Source organism: Typopeltis vanoorti, chromosome 16 (genome assembly GCF_054136105.1).
Source record: "Typopeltis vanoorti isolate ZY-2024b chromosome 16, IOZ_Tvanoo_1.0, whole genome shotgun sequence".
Classification (NCBI taxonomy): domain Eukaryota; kingdom Metazoa; phylum Arthropoda; class Arachnida; order Uropygi; family Thelyphonidae; genus Typopeltis; species Typopeltis vanoorti.
Window position 1 is genome coordinate 96,350,032 of NC_143564.1, and position 17,197 is coordinate 96,367,228.

Genomic DNA, 17,197 nt, shown 5'->3' on the forward strand with positions numbered 1-17,197 from the left:
GCGTCTTTTGATTGCACTTTTCTCACAAACAACTGATTCTGTTGTTCGCCTTGAGCACGGATATTTCTGCCATTAATGTTTGGGCAAGATTGTCTTCGAAGTAAACAATTTCTTTTCCATCTTTCCCAATCCCAAGAGAGATTTAATGAGCTTAATGGAGTGGATCGGAAGGTGATGCTTTCAAATATTTTCTTTGCTCATCAACATTAATAAGAAGTTAACCCTTAAATTAACTTCATAAAACTAGGGCAGGAGAGGTGAAATTAAGTACAGCTGCCAAGAGCTTCAAAGGAAAGACATCAAAACAAAGGTTTTTAGATACCGTAATAATAATGATTTGTCTGTTTCATTATTATAAAATGAAGCCTTAGATAATGGGTACCATTTGGGGATATAATCTATAAAAATTGTTTCGTGTTACATACACAGTTGTTAGCTTCACAACTAAGCACTAAGTATGATTTTTCGTTTTAAATTTGGATTTAAGTAGTAGCTGTAAATTAAAGCAATGTTATTAAATTTTATTTCCTAACATGAAAAATTTATGCGGTGCAATTATTTAAAAAAAATAACGGATTTTTTTTCCTGTTTTGAACACACGCTTTAAAACAATAACGTAAATTAGAATTAAACATAAAGATAAAAAATTAAGTATATAATCAATATCAGGTACGAAAACTAAATGAATATAACGAAACAAACATTGTAATAAAGAAAATTAACTTAAATTATAAAAATGCAAAACGACTGTAGCCGGAATCCAAAACACAGAGAAAGAAAACAATATGGAGTCTCGCAGAAGAAAATGCACATTTTTTGAGTATACAACACACACTCCGTGTCTACTGCATGAAAGATAATTTATTTCGTTTTTTTTAATAAAAAATCCCTAACGCTCGGTGTGGCTTTAAATTCCCCGATTCACGAAGAATGTTATTACTGATATAACCATTGTGCTCATGTTCTGAAAGATGCATAGTTTCCTCTTCTCATTGTTCTGTGCAATAGCTGTTGCTCCTGAATCATATACGGCACTTCCAAAACTTTCTACTTCGGTAGGTGGCCACATATAAGAATATTAGGATACCTATCTTCTGAATATTCCATTATACTTGTATAATGGAATTCGATGTTGCTTTAAATTGAGCTAAGGAGAGCATTCTTGATATCTGCTCTATACTATAAAATAAGCTGAAATTGGAAACAGATGTGACGTTGGCTTGAAACGGATGTAGGCTGTAACGTTTTTTGTCAAGTTATTTGAAACGTTTTGAAACTCAGGGGCTACCCTGAGTGTCGAGTCCTCAGAATTCAAGGAGAATCGGCCTACCAGTCCGGAACACGGGGGTTGGGCGCCGTAGGCGTCAGAGCCCCCTAGTGTGTGTGCGTGTGTGTGTGTGTGTGTGTATATATATATATATATATATATATAATATATATATATATATTAGGAAAATAATAGATTGGATCTCACGTGTATATATATACAGGCATTTCACGCCATGCATACAGCCATGCCTTTCGGTCCGTTTAAAGACACATCAAGTTCCATTATGTATATTTACAATGTGAGAATATTCTGCTACCTACAAGGATGGATGAAAGAAATCGATGTAGAAAGTTTGTCGTACATGATTCAGGAAAAAAACTTATTGGTCAGGAGAGTGGGAGAGAAAACATGCAGGCCACTATAATAGATATCCTTCCAAATTCTTGGAGGACTTGTTTATATTAGGAATGTATATACAACTGAGGATCTTTAAATTCCAAATCTCTATAAATATACTTCGTAGTGTTTAGATTATTCTTTTCGGGAGTAACTAGAGTTCAAACAAGGCTTGCGAATTTAAGTGTAATCTCGCATCTGTGAGTTTTTGAAGTGCATTTAAACAACAACGGTTATTCTCATAACATTTCAGATCAAGATAATCTCCACTAAACGACTATTCTCCGTGAGATCCAATCTTTATTTATGAGTTTTCCAAAGCAGACGATGTTGGAGTTTTAACTAGCCAATTCTTCAGTTTCCGCAAATGAAAAACTGCGTTCATATTTGTAATTGTTTATTTAACACGTTATAATTTTCCGTTTGCTCTGATTATAGTCAACAGTTAATCTTTGAAAGATTGTAACGAACTGATATTAAAAATGCAAGCAAATGTACACATTCCACACCAAACTGCGTGCGCTATTTTGGATAACGGCAGTCTGTTTTTACAGCAATTAATGATTCCAAATTAATCATAGTAGTTCTTATATTAATTTAGGATTTTGTTTTCGTCAAAAATATGCCAAGAACCTTAAAGATGAATTTCAATCTGTGGATTAAATGTTTTCTGCTAAGTTATTCTTGCAGAGAGAACATTTAGCAAGCATTTTTGAAATTATATAAAGGAATTCTACTTTTGCTGCAAAATTTAATCCTGTTTAGGATGTCACTAAGCTACGTCTATTTACGTTCCATTCGCGTTCTTTTTTAACATTTTTGAAATTTTGAAACTGAAATTTTTATTGCATCTGGTGTTAAAAACTTCTACTTTCACTCTCTGTATTTTGGTTCTAATTTGATCATGGTGGTCAAAAATTAGGGAAAAAAAATTATTAGTCTACAGCTCATGATCCAAAAACGTAATTCGGATCCAATAACGAATGCTCAATATTTTACCAAATATTTTAATTTTGGATTACATTGAATTATTTGCATGGACAATTCAACAAAAATTTTCGAAATGAAACAAAGTACTTAGGTTATTGTACCTCAAATAGAATTCAATGACATTTGGAATTTCGAATCTCCAATCAGATTTATCGCCTGAACTCAATTGTGGATTGAATCGCAATATTAGACTATTCTGAGGCAAAACAAAGAAGACATATTCAAAATTATACGAAATAAATTATTAAACGGAAATAAGTAAACTACGGCACATAACTCCAAACTGATCTGGATTCGGTTTCTGAGCAAATGAGTTTGCAAGAATCCCACGGCGATTTTTTATAAACTTGTAACCCATTAGCGGGTTACAAGTTCATAAAAATCAAGACGAAAAGTTAGTTTCATAAATATGATGCTGGACAGTGAATAGATGTGGTGACTAATACTTAGGGGTGAAACTAAAAGGGCTTTGCTTCTCTACCCTTTTCCACCATAACCAAGATTGGAAAAATAGGATAACTGTTACCGTTACTAAGCCAACGCAGTCGGCTAACCATGGAACTTAACTACTCCTACACAAGATTCTTACCAGGACAGTCCTGCCGTATGGCTCACTCGCCTGGAGTCACACGACGGATTCAAAACGTTATCAAAGCTACAGATAATCCAGCAAATGTTTAACCAGTGCTCAATGGATTGTGGCCTATGAAAAGCACAGCTTCATAAAAACGCCAGTATTCCACATATATCTTCCTACGCAAAAGGCATTTAAAATTCTTTAAAAATCTGCCATCCATCCTAACTAATTAATCTGCCAAACGGTAAAAGTACATCGAACATGACCTCTAAGACTAAAGTGTCTCAAAACCATACTATGCAGATAAGTTATGAATTCATACAGGAGTCCTCGAAACCTGTTGTGATTCACCATCTAGCGGTAGACTATAACGAACAAATATATTTGGGGTTAAACGTCCTAACAAAATTTGCCTAACAACTTTCTTTACCCCCCATTCCCACCCAAAAAATACAAAAAACCTACTAATAGCGTATCCGTTCTCCAGCCAAGATGCAAATTCGAATCCACCATGGACATGGATGTTTGTTATTGTCCTACTAACTGTGTGGAACGGGAATCTGCAACCTACCACTTCTTCTAGCAGAAAGGTTCACTCTCAAAACCCTATGAGGGAGTGACCATACGGCGTCACGTAATATCAATATGATCAGGATGATCACTAGACACTTGGCAAACCAAGTGTCTAGTGATCATCCTGAATCCAACAATTTCTCGCAGAGCCGACATTGGAATAGGAACCACAGGTTAAATCAGTCCATCTTGCCAGAATAGTTATCACTGCATGGTATTTAACAGGGCTTTTTGTCTTCTTAGCTTTCTGAACTGTTGTTTGATGGGAACCAAACAGCTGTCAAAGGCCAACGAAACCAGATCAGTGCACTAATAAAAGTGAAAATATACGAACTCCTGGCTAGATTCCTCACTTCATAATATAACCTGCGGTAAGAGATTATACAAAACTACAAAACAATACAACTGCTATGCCGAAGGTTATATTTTCATAAACTTGGGCGAAATTCGAAACTTGTATGTTCATTTGGGTATAAGATGATGGATCTATAATATCCTCGTTATGTATTAATTCATTTGCCAAATCGAAGCCTTTTAGGATCTATATCTTGGTATTAATATTTAAACCTTTATACACCGAAAAATTTAATCGTGATTGGTCTGAGAATATTCACATCCCAAGAACCAGAAATCCTAAGCAAATGAACTATTCAAAGGATTCGTGTTAGATTTCAGTATTTGTACGTTATAATCAGTTAAGTTTAACTAATTAATAAATCAGTCGTTGAACAGAGGAAGCCATTTTGACAGGAAAAACAAATGGGGAAATTTAAAGCCAATTCCGTAATATTGGACTAATTTTTAGGAATTTATCAATATACAGGTATCTTAGTGTACTCATCAATGAGAACATCAGTGATAATAATTCCATCCTCACGTTTCCTCTCATCACAGTAATTCTGATGAACTGTAATATACATCTAATTTATACTGAGATGAAGCCTACACCGAAATAACAGAGTATCTTTCTAATAACAGCTTTGTTGTAAAATTTTTCAAAGAATTTAAAAGCTATGAATAACGCACTCAACTTCGTTGATAACAGAAAAATTCGCGGTTACCATGACGCTACTTATTCTCGCAGTAAGATATTTGTCTAATGCCACGGAATCACAACACTCTGACATAACTGTTTGACATTTTTTTTTATTCTATCAACACAGCATAACATTCATTACTACACAGTTTTTGTACAAATAATGAGTACTTCCTTTTTGAAACGAATTGTATACATTTTTTTCTTTGCAAAAAACGTACTCTGCTAACAATATACCCGCACAAACAAGAAGCAAATCTAGCAGCTAATAACTGCTACTAAACCATTATATTTATGAATAAATCCAAAGATTAGTGTGTCTGGGTAATTAATTACTTAAATAAACTCTTTAATAATTGATTACTTACAGTTTTTTAACATTTGGATAATGCCTTAACTGCTCTTTACTTAGATTCTTCAGCCTTGGTTGATTCTCTATAGTTCTGAAACAATAAAAACGGTCATAATCAGTATAATTTCAAAACAAGTTTATAATTAAAGAAAAAGCATAAAATTATTGGGGGTTAGCAACCACTAAATGGAAGAATAAAATATCCTTCGTTCTTTTGAAGCTACAAGTGAACCAGAGTTTGCTTAATATAAGGAATATTTATGAACAGGCTTTTGAGAATTTGAAAAATGAATTGTTCTCCTTTTATATTTTTTGTTCGGTATAGAAATGAAAATTGGAAGTGCAAGGACGCTTTCAACCAATAGGGAGAAAACTGATCTTTCTTAAGAGGTGTTTGGTAGTAAAACTCTTTCGTTTCCTTATAAGAACCCTAACTAACTAATTTTCATTAGAAAACCCTTATAAGATCTTTCAAACTGAATTTAAAAAAAAACTCACATGGGCCTCGTAATTGCATTACGCAGTGTTCATTTTGGATAACTCTGGAAGGATGCATTCAAATTATTCACTGATGAGATTAAATTAATCCCAGACAGTCATCATTAGAAATTATTTGACATTAACTTATTAGACAAATTATGAGCAATCCGACACAGTCATTAATCTCATAAGACTGTGTCGGAATGCTAGTAATCTCGGGAGGAAAAAGAAGCAAATCATGCCTGTCTCCTGCTAGAGAAATGATTTACTATTAAGTGATGTTGTCTGTGTATCTGTTCATTTCTGTACTAATCGAATAAACGCTGATTTTGTTATCAAGACTATTATTTTGCGATATAGATTTTGTGCCATATGAAATAACCTGCTATAGTTGTTGATGTAAATATGTTAGAAAAAGCGTTGATAGTTGCTTTCTCGAAGTCAACCATTAATGTTTCAGGTTCTTATGATGGACGTAAGCCCTTTGAGGCACTGGATAATCTGCTGTAAGTTAATTTGATTTGCCAGGAAGCAAAGCAAAAAGCCGCCATGGAATCCTAAAGGGTCTCGTGCCAGTCCCAAGCCTGGATAAAGGAGGAGGGTCGGTCAGATGAGCGTCGATGCTCTGATCGTAAAGAAAAAACGATTATCTGATGCATATACGATCAAGAGCTACAACATGCCGGCTCGGACGTCGCCCAGATCAAAGATCCGCGATACCATATCATACTCGTTACCTGGTGGTGATATCTGCTTCAATTCTTCAGTCAGTTTCCCAACGCCAGCTTTTCTATATCTAATTTTTTTCCACCTTCTATTAATGGTTCTAATAATTTTGTACACCTCCCTAGTTTTATGCTATCCCTACTACTGTTCTATATTATTGCATTGGACTTCTAAACATTTCATATTATCCGGCTGACTACTTTTTTCCACCTCATTTCACTTTCTTCTATATTGCTCTTCTATTTGTTCTATTGTATTCCTTCTTATTTTCAACTTTCTTTTCTCCTGTACTAACTTCAATGTTTCTTGTCTAATCCATTTCTTTTTGATCTTCTCTTCTTCTGGTACTGTTCAACTGCATCTTCTATCGCCTTCATTATTCCTTTCACTCTTAGATTCGAAATTTTTTTCTTTGTCCACACTTTTAAGTTTCTCCTTTAACACCGTTTTGCATCTTCTTCCTACTTCTGCTTCACTTGTTCTTGTTCTCTTCGTTTCTGCTCCTTTTCAAGGAGCAGAAACGAAGCTCCTTGAAAAGTTCGACACTGCTGTACTGATGTTATCCATCTTCTTTTAATCATATCAATCATGTTCTTGGTTTTCCCATCATTTCATCGCCACGTCCATTTTCCACACTCCTTTTGTTGGAATTTTGTGTTACAGATCATCATCTCGTGGTCCACAGCAAATTCTAACATTTTTTCACCTCGTTCACTTCTTTCTCAGAAATCATATTTTCCAATGACTCTTTCCCAACCATCATTATATTCCGACTTTGGCATTCCAATCTCCTCCAATAATTAGCACATCTTGTTTTGGTATTGTTTCTATTGTCTCTATCAGATTTTGTAAAATAAGTCAATATTCTCACATCTGTGCTGTCAGATGTGGGTGCATCTGACAGCACAGTATCTATTATGCTAGCTTAGTTACCTGACTAAACTTCGTGTCCCCCCCCTCTAACGAATAAGTTTAGAATTTATGCAAAATATAACTAACCAGATATGCACACAATCGATTTTCTCCCTCTCCACTTTAACAGGTTCCATATAGTTTTCCCCATTTTTTGGAGTATATATTACGCTGTTTGTTTGTGGGAAAAATTTTTTTCTATAAGAAGAAATGTTTATTTTAGAAGCACAATTAAATTGTAAGAAAGTCTTTTTTATGCGACTCCCATTCAGGAAATATAAACTTAATTGTACGTTAGTAACGTGTCCAGGATACGAGGGACATTTTTAAATTTTGATATTTATATTCTTACAAAATCTTGATACCTCTTCTCTTTCTTTCAAGCAGGAAATTGATCATCAATTTCCTGATTGAACTTTTTAAGCAAATACTATATACTGGTGAAATTCTAGATGACTGGAAGACAGGATCATAATATGAATTTTCAGAAAGGTAAAAAAAAAATGAAGGTGTGAAAATTATAGACCCATAACATTACTAAGCCATAGCTACAAATCTTCACGCGTGTTATTCAAAATAGAATCAAGACTTTAATGAATGATAGGAGAAGATCAAGGAGGTTTCAGACTGGGAAAGTCTACTATATATTCCATATTTTTACAGTTAATAGTCTGGCTGAAAAGTACTGGACATACAACTTACCTATATATTGCAGTTTTATTGACTTCAGAGGAGCATTTGATTCCATTGACAGGGACAAAATGATAAACATCTTCGAATTTATGACGTTAGATTCAAAACTATAAACCTTTATTATGATTTATTATAAAGATACCAAAAGAACCGTCAAATTTAATAAAATAAAAACAGGCAAATTCCAAGCAGAAAAAGGAATTATGCAGGGTTGACCACTCTTATCAAATTTATTTACTACCCTCGAAGAAATCCATAGCTGAAGAACCAGGTATGCGAATAAAATCGCACGAATATTAACCATATCAAATACGGAGACGATATTATTCTTCTTGTAGAATCTAAAGCACAATTGGAAAAACAAATTTTATATGAACAGTGCAAAACGTTTGGAATGAAAATCAGTCTAAGTAAATGAAAATAGATGAAAAAGTTTCAATAAACTTAGAAAATCGTATATTTGAACTGGTAAGGCAATTTAACTTATCTTGGCAGTCTCATTGCGCACAACACAAAGAGAGTAAACATGGAAAAATAACAGCATTTCAAAAAAGCCTCAAACTAAAACCATTATTATACCTAGAGCCACGTATGGAGCTGACACATGAACACTGAGAAATACAGAAAATTAAGGGAAAAAAAGATTCACTGGTCATAACAGAAAACAAATAAGCAAGTCAAACACTAATTAAAGTACGCGGAGAATCCCCTATAATTCTTATAGGGGACTTAACTGGTCATCTAAAGGATGAGAAAGAAGAAGGATTCCAAGGAGGGGCAATAGTCTCATACAGAGAGATAACATGCATCCTCCTCCTCCCCTTTCACACACACGCACAGAGATGTTATAATCATCCATGCCCAACGAACCTACTGCCTATTGGTCGCACAGCAAGTATGTTAGTCACCAGGACAAAAAAAAAAGCCATCTGTTGTCTTTTAAGTTTCCTCCCCCCCCAACTTGTGATACAGCTTATAGTTCTGAATGCACATGGTTAATCTGTGAACAACACTTCCATATAGCAATTTAAGTAATGCAAGCGAGGATATTTTATTATTCTTTCGATGTGTCGGAATTTGAATAATTCCGAATTCCAAATTAGTTTCTTTGATTTAATGCAGCAGTAACCGATAATAACGGTTTTTTATTTATTATTATTTTTTTTTTATTACGTTGCAATCAAAGGCTAGAAATGTATGGAGATGAATGTATAAATACCGGGAGTTGGCAGTGCATTATATATTAAATGTTGATTGGAAAATACAAACGTTCCATTCGCCCATTTAGCCAAACCTGAATTTTAATATTTGTTCTTAAAATAGATTTAGCTTTTTGCATTCCACGCATGGTTTGATATTCTTAAATCTTTCCCTGTAAACTTATTCAGTATAATTTTCAGAACAGAATTGCCTGTATCTTTAACTAGTCAATGTAAAATAGGGTTGTTACTTGGGTTTTCGAATCCCTCTCTCATCCTTGAATTAATTATATGCTTAATTAAATGTGATACGTTCGGAATGAAAACTCAAACATTGAAAGCAATCGCGGTAATAAAAAATTAACGTTTGTTTAAGACAGCTTAAAAAAACTGGATAAATGTTCAAAGTAGTTCCACGTTTTCTCCTGTGTAGCACTGAAAATATTTTCATGTTATACATTAAAAATATATTATTAGGTTTTAATTTAACAAGAAAGTTGTTTTATCACAATTGTAGGTGGCATATACAAATGGAGGGGTTAAAATAATTTGTAATTAAGGTGTGTAAACAGGGAAAAAATAATAAATGAAGTAGAATTTTATTTAAAATCCAAAGTGTCTTGCTTGCATAAAAGCCTCCTTATTAGCCACGTTAGACCTTCAAACTTGCGATTCCTCTTGAGGGTAGGATTTCAATTCTCAAAACGTTTTTAATTAGAGTTAATTATAATGGATAAGAACACGAAAAAAAAAGAGGTATTAAGTTTAAGAATCTAGACTGAAGTTACCTTTCGAATCTTAGTTTACTTCAAACTTTGAAAAGGTTTGTATTCTCTAATCTCAAAATTGTAGTGCGACACTTAAGGAGAAACAGAATTATGTTTCCACTTAGACAAAGAAGAGCTTACTCACGAAGTGGAATTAGTAGGAGTTTTCGTTCATACCGTAAAGAAACACAGAATGTTCCATGTTATGGGAAGTTTCTCATATGGAGCACAGCAGTCTTTATTAATTACAGTAATGCTGTAATTTTTGGTAGTCCGTCAGAGGTCATGCAAATATCGTGACATCACCGATCTAGCTGTGTTTTAAGAAACATCCTGATTAGCTACTTCTAAAGTTTAGTATGAAAACAATCAAGTTGCGTGAACATTAAAAATACGATGCAGAAATAAAAGTTCCTCATAAATGATTTTATTCTTCAATAAATTTAGTTTAATCGTTTATCCAAGTGTGAACAAACAAAGTTTGCGCCTGAAAGTATCTTCAGGATTGAGGTAAGGTGGCGCAACATCAGGCAACTCGTTGCAAAGGTGGAGTAAGCTAACGTCATTCCTATCTCAGTATCTCCCATAATGAAACACACATCTCCTTGCGGATATGTATAATGTTATGCATTAAGGGAAGGGCCAATCTCCACTTGGGCCTGGCTCCCATTGAAGAGACCTCAATAAAGGTCGAAACTAGTCTGGGTAGTGGCCCTTCCCTTAATGCATAACATTAGACATATCCGCAAGAGATGTGTTTTGCATTATAGGAGATACTGAGATAGTAGTGTTGGTATCTTGCTCCACCTTTGCAAGGAGTGTCCTGGTGTTGTACCACCTTACCCCAGTCCTGAAGATACTTTCAGGCGCAAACATTTTTGCTCACACTTGGATAAAGGATTCAACTAAATTTATTACAGTTTAACCAAGTGAAAAAATAAACTTTCAAGATTTTATTCTTCGTGGAGAGAAAAATTCGATCGCATTTTATACCAGTTTCATACATGAACGAAATCATTCCTTATCCAGTGCTACTTGTTGTAGTTGAGTGGAAATTGTCAGTAAATTCCAATAATTCATGAAGCAATGTATCCCTAAAGCAACTATGGCTATGAGGCCAGTAATATGCCTGCTAAGCGTATGCATTCTCCATTCGGTTTGCCTATCTTGCGAGATGAGGAACTGCCATTTCGATATGAAAGAGCTCACTCACTTTCCATTTAAGATTCGTCTGTCCAACACATTCAAATTCAATTAAAGAATTCGATTTTTCTTCTGTTAAGTCACACGAGAAGATGGCAGATGGCACTACCGCCTACAATTTGAGAAGTTGCAAAGCAGAATCACGCATTCTTGCGTTAGATTTTTCTTATTTTGCACTGAGCTGTGCAATAAGGATGTTCAAGATTTTTATGTTGTACATTTGGGTTTCGCATATGTTTATTTATTAACGACATTTCTAATTCAATTCACGACACTTTTTTCAATGTAAAATTTCAGTAATGCATAATGTTATAAAAAAAAACAGGAAAGTTAAGCCGCATGCATGTCGTAAAATCAACAACATACCGAACGCATTCTTTTCATCGGCGTACGTTTCGTATTTCGCAACATCAGGTCTTCCTTTGCATAATTTCGGAAATGATCGATTTAGTAAATGTTTATTATATAAGGGAAAACGTATTTCCATTTAGAGATTACACGATGTATTAAATTGCACTCGTAATTAACCTAAACTTAATCTGTCGTTAATTTTCCGCTCAGGTATATGCGAGATCGATTTTGCCATTAAAATCCCATAAATTGTCATACAATGCAAACTACTAATGTCTTATTTTAATAATAAATTGGCTCACTTAACTTTCTTTCTTAATCCGTGTTAAACGAAGTCTTAATATCAAACCATATCTGACAAAGTAACGGCAATTCCACAAGGAAAAGTGTTTAATTGATATAAAAGCGAATGCCTCCATCTGTATTCACATATTTTTTCGTTAACATTTTGTGCAAATCGGTGCATTTATACTTTAGAAGTGATTTAAATTTCCCAATACAATACCCGGTAAAATAAATGTCCAAATGTCACTGTCATATGAGAACAGAATTTTTATCTCCGTTACCCAGTTATGCTTGTATTACAGAAGAAAAGTGCAAGATAATTAGTTTATATTTAACTATACCCTTCGATGGGAAGTATTAACAGTATATTTTCATTATATAATTCGAAGAAATACATATGTTGGTCAGGGCTTTAGCCGAGCTACTTTGTGTACCGTGTATGATAAAAACCCTTACATTACAGGTTTCGTTCATGACAACTACTGCAACAGAACAAAAATCACTTATTTGGAATTTTGGGTTTTCTTGTTACCAGTATATCAAGTCATGAGAGAGGTGATCACGTCATCTCCTTGTTCAAAATGTGGTGCTAATTTCGTTTTAATTCGTGCATTTCATTGGTGAGGGGGGGGATATATGGTATTCAGTTATGCAACTGTTAAAAATATCGAACTAATGACGTCATCAGGAAAATTTTTTCCTGATGACGTCAAAGATGTCACTTCCTGCATGCTATGATCATGTCTGCATTCAGAACACACACATCAAAGAAAGTCGATAGAAAGTTCCGTATTCGAATTTTGAAATCTGATTAGTGTGGACGTGGACCATTTGAAAGTGCGTCCTGATTTAAGAAGATAAGGAAATTTATGTTTCTGCCTTTGTATTTATTTAAAATCCTGAATTACTGATTATAAGTGAAATATAAGTCGCATTTCACTCCCAATAAAGTACGACAAATATGTGCAAAGAACTTTATAAGGACTACTGAATTAGCTGGTTTCAATTTTTCCTCCAAGAAACTCGGGTTTGTCATCCCAAGAAACAGACAAACCGTGCAGAAAAACACTCGTAATAAACAGACAGAAGACACTAGCCTCATCTCCTTAGATCTTAATTCCAAATAGTCTATAATCAGCAGACCGTAATGTTTGGTTTTCCTAATAGTCAAGCTCCTGCTATCTTCGCCACTCTACTATATATTTCAACTGTTTTAATTTTCTGCTAATTTCCTATTTCTCTAGAATTGCCGACATGGTTGGCAGTGGTTACAGTATCCGCTCTCCAACCACCAGGCTATGGATTCGAATCCCGGCGTGGACACATGTTTGTGATTGTCTTTAGGTGCGAGACAATCACGAATGCCCTGATTATAAGGTGGCTTGAAAAGGGTCCACGTTTGGTCTCTAGAAGGATTTCCGAAATATCTAAATAATAAATACAAAAAAATAAATAAAATTAATGAAATTAGGAAAAATCCTTAGCCCCCCCCCCCCACGTTACTATTGTACTGTGAGTCTGTAAACTTTAGAGGGAATCATATTTTAAAAAAATTAAATTACCGCGCGAATGTATTTCAGTTGAAATTTTTTTTAATATGCACAGTGGCGGCCCGTACATAAGCACTGCGATCCCCAAGGAAAAAATGAAAAAATTAAATTTTGTTTGTGTTTATAAATAATAACAATGCTTACAACATTATATAAATGCAGTACAACATGTTAAAGGTTTTACAGTTTATGTTTTGACATTGATTGAATAGTTAATAATTCGAATTGTTCGATTAACGCTTTAGGTTACGAAAGAAATGCACTGCGATCTAACGCTGATATTCGTTTGCGCTTGTCATTGCTATTGATACGAAACTTTTATTATTGATGTTTGTTCGTGGTAAGGATATAATATTTTTAATAAAGCAATTTTTTAATATGTAAATTTATTTATTAATGAATTAATGATTAGAAGAAAAAGTTTTTTTTTTTTAATATGCAGCACCCCCATTTAAAATTTTCACCGGCCGCCACTGAATATGCAATTAGTGAAAATGTGAAAACAGTATAACATACTGTCCAATATACATATAAATAGTGATATTTAATACGAAGGGATTTTGTAACATTCTGACAAGTGTAAATTGAATAAAACAAACAAAACGAAAGCTAGCTAATGGATAGTGTCATTGAGTGTTTCGTTAGTTGGATAATCAACAAAAAAACAAAACAATCCTCTTCTGTCAAGTGGTATCAGAAAGTTGCCAAAAAGACTTCATTATCTGCTGTGACTTGGATCGAAATTGCAACTTAAGATAATTAAATTTTATCTTTCTCTTGGTGTGTAAAGTAACAAGAGATCTTTCAGCTACCTCTGGTGCTATTCTGTACTGATTTTTTACGCAATAAAGTTTCCGAACAGCGAACTAATTACTTGTTCAGTTCTCAATGATATACCTAAGAACAGACGAGATTGCAATCAGTTCTTAAGTAGCCTTGTTATGCATGTTATCTGAAGATTTTCTTTTATTCAAAAGTCTTCTTGAAATCATTCCATATTATGATAGCTTTTCCTTTTACAAACTCTTCCATTTATTTTGATTAACCCTTTCATAATTAACGTACACTAAAATTTCATATAAGGAAACAATCGTCATAGCAACATACTAAAGTGAACTGTTCGTAGAGTCAACATTAAATGAATTGACAATTCCAAATTAACCATTCGCGTAATGTTATAATATTCCTATATTTTTTTCAAAAAAAAAACATTGAATATAAGATGTCAGTTATTAATAAAGCATCCTAGATGTGTTTCAACCGCATCCTAAAGGAGTCGAACATGTTTACGAGTAGGATGCGTTTTTTCCCCATTCTTTCCAACCGATGGTTGGTGTTTAGCATTACAGCTGATGCAATTAATGCTATTAGGCCATTTTTATGTATGTTTTAAACTGCGTGCGTTTCTTTGGCAGAATGACCTATATTTGACACGAGTCAAAACTCTTAAACCTCCGTATGAGACCGGACCATACATGTCACCTCATTCACGATACTGAACTAAAAAGATAATATTATGGACTAATCAAATATCAGCATTTCGTGTAAAAAAATGAAATCAAAGACATTTTTCACATTTACGGACGCTTGGTTTAGTTATAGTATTTCGATAAAGTTAAAACAAATCTCACGAACACGATATCGTCATTGTCAATAAAATTTTAAATCCTGCTATTGTGTTCAGTTTTCGTAGAAAATGATAGTTTATTCATTGTAGAACTAGCAAAAATTCTACAGGAATTCTACTATAGACGTGATTGCATCCAACCAGATCTTTAAAATTAAGTACTCGTGGTATCTACAAATTTAGAGCTTTTCATATTTTCTATACTTCTATACTATTCAAGACTTTTGGAAATGAGAGTGGGGGAAGTGCGCGAGTATACTTTTGAGAACGCGCATATTTTTTGCTGCTGGAACCAATTCATAACATAGAAAATATCTAAACAGAACAGTACAATGTAGATCATTAGAGATCGAAATCAAGACTGTACAAAACATCCATCCGAATCAATGTGCATTTAGTTTTCAGTGCTACTCAAGCTGTAAGAGCAGAATCTAATCGGTAAACTAACCACTTGCAAGATTTCCCTATTTTGCCAAAGGCAGAACGAGAGTTCCACGCGGAACAACCCTGCTGCTTTTGTATAAGACCAGCTAACTCAACCTTCAGTTGAAAAAGTTGTTTCTGGCATGTTATATGGAATTCCAACCAATGTCTTTCCATTAGAAGAATGTCGTTTCGAAACTGAGTTACGAGATTCTCAGTGGTTGTGTATCAAAACATTAAAAAGATTAACTTTTTCGAAGTTGAAGGTCTGAAATGTTCTATATAATTATCGTATTTGGTCTCCACAGCAGGCTTCTCGGGTTACGTAGCCCTTAGCCCACTCAGTACTAATGCGGTATAGGTATACAGTCTTTTATAAGTTTCCAAAATGTTTTATGTTAAACTGTACTTCCGAGTTATAGAAAATAAAGTTAAATATGCAAGAAGAATCAAATCGTTTCCCTTACTTAAATAGGACGATGTCATTAGTAAGTGATATCAACTTTGCCGTTTTAGAAACTGACCGAAAAAGAAGCATTTAAAGAACCAATTACTAAATTAAAATAGCTTGCGAACTTGCCAAGACTAAAACAGCTCATAATGGAAAAGTTCTGACATTTGTCAACAACGATTGAATGATCTACTTAAACACAAGTTTTTAAATAAGGGAAACATTAATTTCCTAATCTGGTGTTTCCTAACGATCAAGTTCTCTTGCATCTACTACGCTTAATGGAGATGGTAAAACCGCTATGAATAGCCTTTGTAATGTTCCTCGTTACCACAGGAACAGAAGAAAACACAAAGGAGCAGAAAGAATGCTGGGCTCTGTTGTATATTGCCTCTTCAGGATGAAAGAAAAAAGTTGTGGTGGAGGGAAGGCATTAAGGCAGTCTTGACTCGCATACAATGGGTAAATCAGCCAATAGTAATCTGCCAGAGAAGAAGATAGACTAAAACGTAAGCTACCTTTTGGTATTGGGAAGCAGTAATAATGGCCATCTATTATATTCAGTTCTTTATTTCGAGCATCTGAATCAATACTGAGTATTATGATTCGTATAAGACATCTGAAGCAAAGAGACGACGCTTTCTGAATGCATACATATTCTTACAAAAATACAGCAGAAAGATTATTGTATGTAGAATTGGAGATAAAAAAATGTAAAGAAAAACGAAGTAGTTTTAAACACAGATAAATTAAACAATACTAATTATTAAGATGAGTATGATTCAACGAAAATTATTCCGAATGAGAGAATGCACGATATACTAATACAAATATTTTTTTTTTTAAAAAAAAAGGTATTATACATCATGGAAAGACATTACTGAAAAAAGTAGAAATGTGATTTTTTTTTGTCATCGAAATGACAGTTCAGGAAATCGGAATAACAATTTTTGAACACACAAAAGAACGAACTTACATTTGCCATTTATTTAATGGCATTATAATCTTGTATGGTTGAACTATTTCGCATCGCTAACATGACGCCGATGTAACAGTAATTATCCGAGCACTGTAATTTAAATATTCCACGAGTTTTCTATCCTAGTTTTACTTTTGTTCTTTTCAACATTTCATTCAAAACAACGTGCAACGAGAATTCAAGAAGTGAAAGGTAACTGAAGGAAAAGCACGAAAAAAAGCTGGGAAGAAGATTCAAATTAAAATCGTTCCCCACTTTTCTGGCTCTCGCCCCTTCTTTCAGCATTCATTAAATTTTCCCGAGAGATGACAGTGTTTTATTCTTACTCCAACAAAAGCTATGAATGATTCACGAGTT

The 17,197-nt window shown here is 34.0% G+C and overlaps 1 protein-coding gene across 1 annotated transcript in view; it reads right to left on the reverse strand.

Moving 5' to 3' along the window:
- The window catches only part of LOC150098203 (high affinity nerve growth factor receptor-like), a 192,416-nt gene that overhangs the window by 64,499 nt on the left and 110,720 nt on the right, over positions 1 to 17,197 (reverse strand). Inside the window, 1 exon segment of the mRNA XM_090406278.1 lies at positions 5,211 to 5,285. Coding sequence (XP_090262404.1) covers positions 5,211 to 5,285 — 75 coding nt within the window.